We start from the raw sequence: 11,371 nt of genomic DNA on the forward strand, positions 1-11,371 counted from the left end.
TTTCAGAACTTATAGCAGTGTTTTACAACTTTAACGTATATGGACTTCAACTCCCAGAATGCCCTAGTCAGCATGCTGACTGGGGTATTTTGGGAGTTGAGGTCCACACATATTAAAAAAATCACCAAGGTTGAGAAACACAGACTTGTAAACTTCTTTCTATCACCATTTCTCTTTATTTCAACCTAAAAACCTGCTTTCAGTTGTATTCAGCAACAGATGAAGCCTTTTCCTTTCACCAGAAAAAAATAGAATAGCAAACATTAGTCAGGTGTTCTGTAGAACAGGGGTCCCCAACCTGTGGGACGCGGCAGGTTATCAGTCAATGGCCTGTTGGTGATCAGGCCGCATGAGTGGCTGGCCAATGCGTGCACTTATGCGTGTGCATCCCCATTTGCTCTATTGTCGCCACAGGCACTAGCATCACAGCATTGCATGGGCACTTGCCATCCCGTTTGCACGGGCACATATACGCATGAAGGCACCTGCCCCTCTCCCCCCTCTGGGCCACCAACCCAGAAAGGTTGGGGAACTCTGCTCTAGAAAAAGCTTATTAATCTATAGAGAATTGGGACTTGAAAATGAACCAAAGTTGGAAGAAATCAAAAGTGATTTGGGACCATTTCAAGTGGAGATCGCATGAACAAAACCATCCTGGTTCATATCGTTGTCATCATAATGACTAAAATACGTATATATTTCTTGCCATGTTTAAATTATGTGGGTAATGTTCAGGAATGTGCAGCAAATATGAAATGTATTCAAACAAGACAAGATAAAATATATTTATGTGACACCCGACTGTACAAACTCACCATAGATTACTGATCTATAGATTAGAGAGCTGTGGTTTAGAGAGGTAGTGACAGGCAACATTTATTCATTTGAGTTATTGATGAACAACTAACATTGAAGGATGGTGCTTTGCCTGTCTATCCAGCAAATTCACAAATAGCTTAAAGTCAAGATAAAATCTCCCTCTGAGAATTGTTGAGCAAGAGTCCTTTGGCTGGGATCATCTGATAAGGGCTACATCAGAAGGTTTCGAAGATAGTTTTATAGTAGTCACATGCTTTTAAAACTGCCTCAGATCCCCGAGAACTACAGTTTTGTTCTTGACCTTTTTTTCATTGCCTTTAAAAATATATCTACAAAGGGGGATGACAGAAGGAGTCACACTTTTGATCCTGGCTGTGCAGACTGGACTCATTGAGTTACAAGTGGTGCATCGGGCCTTCCTGCTCAGTATTATTCTCTTCATTGTGGTGGCATCCATCCTTCAGTCCATGCTGGAGATCGCAGACCCCATTGTCTTAGCTCTGGGAGCTTCAAGAGACAAGTAAGTCAATAGCATTCAGTATAGGCAGCCATCATTTGATTGTTCTTGTTCTGGATGTAAATATTTTATGTCTTGATTCAGGGCTGATAATTTAACACAAGCCAGACTTCCCCAATTCCGAGGCTCACATACTTTTCCTTCATGCACTGTTTTGGGACAATTCAAAGGACAAGCTACATTTTTTTTTTTTTGCTGCTATAGTTTACAGAGCAAGCACAAACCATAGCTTAACTGATGTGGACAAAACAGACAGCAGTTTGTCTGTCTGATAGGGGGAGCACATTTTTATAGGGGATAAAATAGCAATATGGATAAGATGGTTTAACGTGTTGTGTCAAAGCAACCATTATGTTCCACGGGGCATGGTATCTCAGGTTATCTTAGGTTCATATAGGTCAAGGCCAGCATGGCTTTAAAATAAATCCAGGTTAAGACAAGCCATGGCTTACCATATGCTATCGTGAAGGAAGAAGGGAGCAGCTGAGCCTAACAGCCCTTGAAAGCTCCACCACAACCTGGATGATTTCTGTTCTTTGCATCTGCAGAGATGAGATACAATGATGTGCAGATAAGTTGGGCAGTCTCTCTTCTGGCTGGCCTTATGTCTATTGTATGGAAAGAGTTCTCAGGCTCCACACTGAAGGTGGAACAAACTTAACCAGTAGCAAGAAGAATATATGGAATGCATATAAAATCCAGGGAAAGATGGCGAGTGACTGGAGAGAGTAAAAGAAATATACTTTTATCAGAAATTGGTTCTAAAATTGGGTTAGTGCTGCTTTTCATCTTTTTATATTTCCTCTCTACTTCACTTTTCCTCTCCAGGGTAGCCAGAAAGGACTGTATATATGAGGAGGTTTATTTTTATCCACTGGGCCTGTTATGCTGGAGGTCACCTGTTAGCGGCATCTGTTGCTTGCACCATGTTGCCATTAAATTTTTTAGCAAAGGGAAATGAGGACAGCAGAGCTACAGGAGAATAGCTAGCTTAATTCTGCAGGTTGATACTGGCACATGGGAATTCTGATTAGCTGGTTTCAAACCAGATAGCTGGGGAAAAATCTGGAGGAGGGGGAATTATAGTGCATTAATGTTCTTAAATATTCAGTTCTGAATCTTGTATCTTGAAGTCACCATGAATGATTGATAGTACAGTATTGAGGCCCTCATAACACATAGATGAGATTGAAGAAGCATGTAATTAGCTTAGTTCAATTGAATTGGGTCATGAAATAAGAAGCAGTGTGATTTGCCATTGTGTAATAATGATTGATCCTATGAAATTGAAGGCTGACCACACATTCAAATTATATCACAAAGTGTTCGGCATTTCATTTGTTGATGTTCACCCATAGATAAAGGAGCTAAGCTGTTAATTTTGCGGTCTGTTTTTGCATTCCCTAACATCTACTCTTTGAGGCAATTTGTCTTATTCTATTATTTTGGGACTTGATTTCCTTCATTCACACGCATGCGGAAGCCAGATGATTGTATAACTTCAGCCATCCCAAGTGTAATACGATAATGCGATTAGAATCCCAATGCAGTTTGCATTCCAAAAAATACTGTTCCAATAGAAGAGAATATAAACCAAGACAGCGTGAATATGCATGTCGTTCCTGTGCATTTACACAAAATTTCCTCAGCAGTTTTGTCTTCTGTTCATTCCACATTCATTTGTACATTAAGCAATAACGTGCTGTCCGAACTTTACTCTCCCCAGGTATAGGTGGGTGGAAACCTCACATTCTGAAAAAAAATAAAATAGAAAAGCAGTTAGCCTGGCTATAGTCAGCCATTCTTCTCTGTGCATAGAGAGGCTCAACCAAGGCAGAATATGTCACACATCAATGGCTTCTGAACTATGTTCAGGTTACCAGAGTTTAACCTGGGGTAGTCTTGGTGGTAGGCATATGTTATTTTTGTTGTCCTAACACATCTTTTACCTGAGCTGCTGATGATTCTGAGGATTAGTTTTTATGTTTCTTAGAAATTAAGATTGAGTCAGAAATTCCAACAAATCTATTTGAGGCAATGCCCGTTACATGAGCAGTCTAAGATTACAAAATAGCATGCAACTATTATGTTTCAAGAAATCCGTATCATGCAAATTGGATGTTGTGGTTGTTGTCAGTTAAAAGGGAGGTCAGGAATAACTATCCATGATACTAAAGCCATGTCTCATGGGCAGATCTGAAAGGTCTTGTGGAAGACATATATTCTCCCTTGTATGGTTAGGAGCGTCCAGGCAAGGGTTAACTCCATCTCCTAGCCGATTGGATCCTCTGTATGAGCCTGGACAAATAAAAATCTGGACAAGTTGTGAGGAAAAAAAGTTAATAGTAGCCAAATCAGGAACTATTATAGAGGGCTGAATGGGCATATATCCTCAGAAAATTCGATTCAGTTCCATTGAGTGGTGATTTAATTTAAGACAACAGGGTTGTAAGAAATGGTACTCTGCAAATTAACTGATAATTGCAGCATGTCAGCATACAACGCATTTCCAAAGGAAGGTTTTTGTTGCATTATAATATTCTCTTAAGGCAAGGTTGTCAAAGGCAGCCTTCAGATACTACGATCAGGTATCTCCCAGATTCCTCCAAATAGAGCCACCAAATTGTTGAACTGTATTCAAAGAGAAACTGTGAGGCACAGATGGGTGCTACTTACATACTTTCAGGATAGAGGAAGAAATGGAAATTATGATACGAAAGACACCACGTTTGAAAGTGGGACACCGTGAGTTCAAGTCCCACCTTAGGCATGAAAGCCACCTGGGTGACTTTGAGCCATTCACTCTGTCTCAGCCCAACCCACCTCACAAGGTTGTTGTTGTTGCAGGGAAATAGGAGGAAGAAGGTATGTTGGATATGTTTGCCACCTTGAATTATTTGTAAAAAATAATAATAAAGGTGGAATCCAAATAAATAAAACCATGTAATCGAGCCAGTCCTTTCTGTGATTGCATTGAAGTTTATTCTCAGCTCTAAAGGGAAATTTCTTTTTATAGGAGCCTTTGGAAGCATTTTCGCGCTGTGAGTCTATGTTTGTTCTTGCTGGTTTTCCCAGCTTACATGGCCTACATGATCTGTCAGTTTTTCCACATGGACTTTTGGCTGTTGATCATCATTTCTAGCAGCATCCTCACTTCTCTCCAGGTAAGTTGTAAGGGCCTCTTTATTCCTATGATCAGCAAGAGCCAGTCAGGTGCAGATTGAGCAAGACGTTGAAAAAAGTAGAATGCAAAGGAGCATTTTCCACCTGTTCTCTTAAAGGAGATGTGCAAAATATGCAGCCCAAGGATTGCCTACACTGATCGATTATGTGGCATCAAATTATTTTTGACTCCTAGCAGATAGAAACACAGACAGACATAGATGTGCAACAATAGTTTTCCTGTTTTTTCCTTTTGAATGAATAAGGCCAATAAATTATTATTTTTTTGTATTGGAGAGATCTTTGGGATTTGGGAAGGGCAAAATGGGTCTTTTAAGCTGTGTGGTTCTTAAGGCATCCCTTTTGCCCTTAGAACTCCTTAAGATTTCTCATTGGCTTGTGCCCACATCTTGCCCATTTTTGGCGTATGGCCCTTAACATTCTAGACAAATCCTGTTACAGCTTTTGAGCTAATGAAAGTTGCACCTTCCTGCTTACAGCACTTTCTATTTCTGGCCAAGCACAATATACCGTGTTTATATATAAATAAGATATATATATATATATATATATATATATATATATATATATATATATATATATGTGTGTGTGTGTGTGTGTGTGTGTGTGTGTGTGTGTGTGTGTGTGTGTGTGTGTATTTTCTTAAGTTTCGCTGGTACTTTCATGTATGGCATTCAGAGCTTTGTTGGAGTATTTTTCCCGTCATAGTAGTGGTGCTTTTAAAGTTGTAGCAACGTTCAGCAGAATCTCATCTGCCATCATCAGGCTTTTGTATAGTGTATACATTATACACTATACAAAAGCCTGATGATGGCAGATGAGATTCTGCTGAAACGTTGCTACAACTTTAAAAGCACCACTAACTATGACGTGAAAATACCCGAACAAAGCTGAATGCCACACACACACACACACACACACACACACACACACACACACATATGTGTGTGTGTGTGTGTGTATACACATACATCCATACACACACACGCGCCAAGCACACCCACCCACACACACATCTATCTATCTATCTATCTATCTATCTATCTATCTATCTATCTATCTATCTATCTATCTATCTATTTATCTATCTATCTATCTATCTATCTATCTGGTGCCACCCGCGGCACATGCACAAGAGGCAGCAAGTGCATGGGTGCTGACAGTGTCCGGCAGCAGCTGCAGCCTGACAGTCCCTTGGCTGGTGCACTCTGGAGCTGTGCAGCCCATGCAGAACAAGTGAGTCTGAGCCCTGACGGCCCTCTAAGCAGCAGGCAGAAGCACAGGGGGGACGCATGTCATCCAGATGTGCTGCGTGACTGCCTGCCTCATTGTAGCCACAGACAAGCAAAGTCAGATGATGGGATGAAGTAGGTGGGCGGCCACACCGTCTGTCTTTGCAATGGCACATTTGGTGGGCTGGATTGCATGTCTCCCTCTCGTGCCTCTGTCTCCACCTGCTGCTTGGAGGGCCAGTCCAGCGGTCGCAGTGCTCAGACTCACTGCACTGCGCAGGCTGCATAGCCCCAAAGCATGCTGGCCAAGGGGCTGGTGGGCTGCGCCTGCTGCTGAAAACTGTTGGCACTACGTGCTCTCCGTCTTCTGTGCTGCCCCATATCCCTCTCCCCAGGGCTAACAATCTTAACTGGGACTTATTTTGGGGGTAGGGCTTATCTTATGAGCATCCAAAGATCCTCGTTGGGTCTTATTTTCAGGGAAACATGGTATTGGCTTATTTTGTAAAGATTACTAAAATACGTCATAATAAATTTATGCCGTGTTTCTCATATAATAAGGCCGGGTCTTATTTTTTTTTTGAGCCCCCCAAAAATGGCTAGGCCGTCTTTTCGGGGGTGACTTAATCCCCCCTCTTGCATCTTTGGGTGGGCGGGCAGCGATGGCTTGGATGCTGACCTCGGCGTTGGTGGGACACTTCGTATCGGGGTCAACGCAGGCAGCACATATCAGGGTGTGCAACAAAAGTACTTCCTAATGGCAAGCCCCCCCACCATTCCCCCCCATTTCGCATGTTTTAATATAGGCCTTAATTTGGGGGGAGGGGCTTAATTTCATTTCATGCCTATAAAACATGCTGGGACTTCCTATTGGGGCAGGCCGTATTGTTGGAGAAACAGGGTATCAATATACAAAATATCCATTGCCAAGGAAATATAAATATAAAATGTTGGCGCCAGAACATGGAATAGAACCCAGCATTTGTATTTCATCTGCAATGTTTGTTTATTAAATTTATATTTTTTTTAAAAAACCCTCACTAACTCAGGCGTGTGGTCAGAGCATGTGTTGAGCTCATGATCAAAAGTCTGTTTTATCCAGGTGTAGAGCAGCTCTCAAACCCTGTACACAATCTTTTTTCTTTCTTTTTTCTCACAGGCATATTTGCAAGCCCTGGATTTGAACTTTGTTAAGCAAGATTTCATTTAGCATCTGGCAATAATAGCAGTTGATTTATAAGATTAGTAATTTTCAAAAACTATATAGGCTAACACTGAAAAGCTGCAACCTTGTGATTTGCCTGCTTTAATCAAAAGCTGTGGGTTTTTTTTCCCCTCCTTCAGGTCCTGGGGACACTTTTCGTTTATGTCTTATTTATGGTGGAAGAGTTTAGAAAAGAGCCAGTAGAAAACATGGATGATGTTATTTACTACGTGAACGGCACTTATCGGCTGCTGGAGTTTCTCGTGGCTCTTTGTGTTGTGGCCTATGGCGTATCAGAGACTATCTTTGGAGAATGGACTGTGATGGGCTCGATGATCATTTTCATTCACTCCTACTATAATGTGTGGCTTCGGGCTCAGTTGGGATGGAAAAGCTTTCTTCTCCGCAGAGATGCTGTCAATAAGATCAAATCACTGCCCACTGCCACCAAAGACCAGTTGGAACAGCATAACGATATCTGTGCCATCTGCTATCAGGTAAACGCTGTGATTAAGCTGAACTTCCTCAGCTCTGGCTCCTTGTGGTATTTTATATAAAAAAGCTGGAGCTTTGGGTTTGATTTAAATTCTAAATCCAAGCCGAGCTGGGAAATTGCCTGCTGACAGAAATTGTCAGAGCTGTGTAACAAAGGGTTACACAGATTGTGTGCCAGAACATAAGACCAGTTTCTCCAGTTGCTGAAGAGAAGAGGAAAAAGTGGACAATTATATGAACGGGGATCCTACATTTCCATATTTTATGCTACATAAACCTTACCTTAAGCCAAAGTTTAAGGACCAGAGAAATGCCTCAGCTTTGCTAGCCAACTGCTGCTTAGCTGCCCCATAAAGCGCTAACTTAACCAGCCTTGTCACCATTTGGCATAAAAAATATAGAAAAGCCGGCTGCTGAGGTAGTGTCCACATCTTTCATTTCGCAGAGTTGAGTTAACCGCATTGATTTAAAGGCTAGTGTTGTGTAATGCTGAAATGCCCACACCGATCACTGTTTTTGTCAGCTCAAGCAGAGTGGGGGTAGAGCAGGGGTGTCAAACTCACAACGACGACATGTCACGTGGCGTATCACAACTGTTTCCCCCTTGGCTAAAATGGGGGTGGGCGTGACCAGCGTATGACTCATCTGTCTCATGGGCTGTGAGTTTGACACCCCTGTGATAGAGGGAGAAACGGGATGAGCTAATGCAGTATATGTCATCTTAAGCTCCCAGAAAAGAAGGAAGGTAAAAGTGGGATGAAAATATAACAATATAATATGATATTAAAAAAAATAGTAACTTGAGTATTAAGGGTTTCACTTTGATATTGGCAACTGAAACGAGTTATAGGATGCTTACCTAGGAATAAGATGTTGGTAGGTGAGTCCCAGCATCATCTTTTTTTTCTATAGCCTCCTATAGTTCAGGTGGGTTATTTGTTTGTTTATATGTTTGCTATCTAATCTTATTAGTTTCTACCTCTCTTGGCAATGACAGTTGCAAAATCCATCCAATCAGTCAGGCCTATTCCTAGCCTCTTGAGAGAACAAGTTGACCAGAAATTAAAACGCCAATTATCTCAATTGGTTTTTGCCATTTAAGCAATTTGCAATGAAACTAAAATAAGCACAGAGGTAGCACTTCTGTAGCATGCTTTAAATTCCTCACAGGTTCTGATTGTCACTTAGATTTTCCTTTTAAAAATTCCTCTTTATAGCTTTGGATTGGTTTTGAATACCAACATTCTGGCCTCTGTATGATTCTTCAGAAGCAAAATGTGTTGTATATATTCTAACTGGAACTCTAAAACAAATCCAAATCACAAGTGAATAGCCATAGTTGTGTTTGAGTGTTTGGGAATCTGGTGTTTCTAAAGAAAAGCATTTTTGGCAACAGCTCGTAGATCCTGACTAAATAAAAAGATCAAGTGTCAGGATATCCTCCACAAGGGATAGAAAGTTGTGAGTCATGACTATTCCTGCAGCTTTGTGAGATCACGTTTTTGAAGGAGGAAGATTCCTATTGCACTTCTGCAGCAGCAGCACTTCAAGTTTTGTTTGCAGATGCAACCCAGAGCAGCAATTTGATGTGCAGTTGAAGGATAAATAATGATGATCTTACAGTGTTTTGCATTCTGAAGATTCTTGAAATAGCCTCAGAAGCTCAGCACATTAGAGTACTGATCACTCTTGCTCCTCCAGCTCTAGATGACAGTAGTGGTTCTCCTCATGATGCTTGTAGAAAAATGCTGAAACACCCCTGCAAAGCACGTTTAACTGTAGAGAGCCTACTTTTGAGTAAACAATTTGTGGCGAATTGAAATCAGCTTGTTTGGAACCAACACAAGATTCTTCTTTCCATCTTTATCTATGAAGGGATCTAGAAGTAGGATATACCATGTTTTGCTTTTGATTGAGCATAAATTTAAGAAGCCAAATAAGATATACCTACAATTGCATTGTGTGCCCTTTCTGCATAGAATTACAGTGTCTTGATAAATTTGCCAATGTAGACTCACTGTTAGTACATTAACCTTTTGATGTAAACAGTGCCTACCCAGAATGAAATGTTAAGCTTCATGTTTTTTGATATTACATTTGACTCAGGCAGAGAATATAAAGTCTCAGTATGGTGCCCTCCAAATCTACTGAATTTCAATTCCCATTAGTGATTGAAAATAACGGGAGTTAAAATCCAATATATACAGATAGCACCAAATTAAGAAGTCAGGCTATATGTAAATAATGACAAATAAAAATGTCAGCAGAGACTAGATGTAATGATTGTAATGATGAATATTAGACTTGGGAAATGTATTTGTGGTTAATTAATATGTCATAATGGTGCCTCTTCCTTTCAGGACATGAAATCAGCTATCATCACACCCTGCGGTCATTTTTTTCATGCGGGCTGCCTTAAGAAATGGCTGTATGTGCAAGAAACCTGTCCCTTGTGCCATTGCCAACTTAAAAACACCACTCAGCCCCCTGGGCTTGGACCAGATCCAGTGCCACAAGTAAATCTTAGAGCAGAGCAACGTACTATTCAGCAAGAAGCTACTGGAGCCCCCAATATTCAACACCAGGAAGGGAATGGAGTTGAGCCTATGGAGGATGGACACGCTGTCATAGGGCAGGACTCTGTTGATGTCAAGGAAGATTACAATACTTTGGACAATGCATCTTCCAGTGAAGCCAATCACGTAGCAACTGCCCCAGAAGGATTGGCTGAAGAACAGGAAGAGGTGATAACACAGGATCTAAGAGGAGGCATCCAGAATTGAACTAGTAAAGGCTGGTGCAAAAATACCTACTCCAGGGCTCAGCAGACAGAGTCTTCTCCTTTTTCTCGTTGTGAGCAAGTGTAATTCTCAGAATGCTGGCCAAAATGTATTTATAATATCCCATGCTGATTTCTGTGAGCTGCTTGGTTCCACTGGAAACTGCTTTTAGAATCTGCCTCTGTGTTACAAAAAAAGGCAGAATCTGGGAATCTGAGTTGAATGTTTGGGGCTGAGAATCTCAAGGGAAGGAACACAAGAAAAGGGTGAAGAGAGACAGACAGACAGAGAAAGACAGACAGAGAGACTAGTGAAACAAAAGTCAGTATTGCTCATATTGAAATGAGAAAATTAAACAGAAGGACAAAAGTAGTATGCATGTCTCCTTGGCTCCTCATTCTGCAGCAAATGGAGATCAGTTAAGAATACTGACCAAAATCATGTAGAGGCCTGGAGTTCAACAATGCCAATATGGAGGACTGTGTTGGACTAGAGCAGTGCTCCAGTATGTTGTGGGGTGGGGGGGGGGTAATGCTTTGGGCATGTCAGATGGGGCATTTACATTCATGTAATCTATAGCAATCTTGATTTTTTGTTAATGCTGGAGTATTCAACACTTAAATGTTTAGTCTTTTTTCATTTAAAAAGACATTTTGGATAGTACAGGCAGTATGAAGTAAATTAAAGCTCCAGTGACCTCTCTCTCAACTCCACCAGTGAGTTCAGGAGAGTGATGTGAGGAGTTTTAGGCTGCGGATTGAAGCCTTCTCAGTGCTGTTCAATTACATATATAAATATATATAAGAAAACACACACACACATACATACATACATACATACATACATACATACATACATACATACATACATATTATTTCTTGCAGCTGAATTAAAGCAGTATTAATCTCCTGGCAATATTTGCACCTTTGGGAATGAATACATAAATTGTATGATCAAATGCCGCAAATGCCAATCCTAAGGCTCTTAATAGGATCCCTTCCTATTTCTCCTTTTGCCCCTTCTCCCTTGACAAGATTGTGCGTGTATTTAAATTTTTACATTCATCATGGCTTTTTAGGTAGAACTGGGAGGGGGGGGTGGGAGCTGACAATTTTTTTATGTGAATTTTGATATGAAAAGG

General features: G+C 40.9%; 1 protein-coding gene across 1 annotated transcript in view; it reads left to right on the forward strand.

The window, feature by feature from the left end:
• The window catches only part of RNF145 (ring finger protein 145), an 81,678-nt gene extending 71,078 nt beyond the window's left edge, over nucleotides 1-10,600 (forward strand). The window contains exons 8-11 of the mRNA XM_026682139.2: nucleotides 1,157-1,339; nucleotides 4,353-4,500; nucleotides 7,096-7,452; nucleotides 9,811-10,600. Of these exons, the coding sequence (XP_026537924.1) occupies nucleotides 1,157-1,339; nucleotides 4,353-4,500; nucleotides 7,096-7,452; nucleotides 9,811-10,233 (1,111 nt within the window). The 3' untranslated portion in view covers nucleotides 10,234-10,600. The remainder of the gene's footprint in view (nucleotides 1-1,156; nucleotides 1,340-4,352; nucleotides 4,501-7,095; nucleotides 7,453-9,810) is intronic.
• Nucleotides 10,601-11,371: the final 771 nt, after the last annotated feature.

The sequence above is a fragment of the Notechis scutatus genome, chromosome 2 (genome assembly GCF_049901735.1).
Source record: "Notechis scutatus isolate UNSWTSFEM ecotype Mainland chromosome 2, rNotScu1.2, whole genome shotgun sequence".
In the NCBI taxonomy this organism is placed as follows: domain Eukaryota; kingdom Metazoa; phylum Chordata; class Lepidosauria; order Squamata; family Elapidae; genus Notechis; species Notechis scutatus.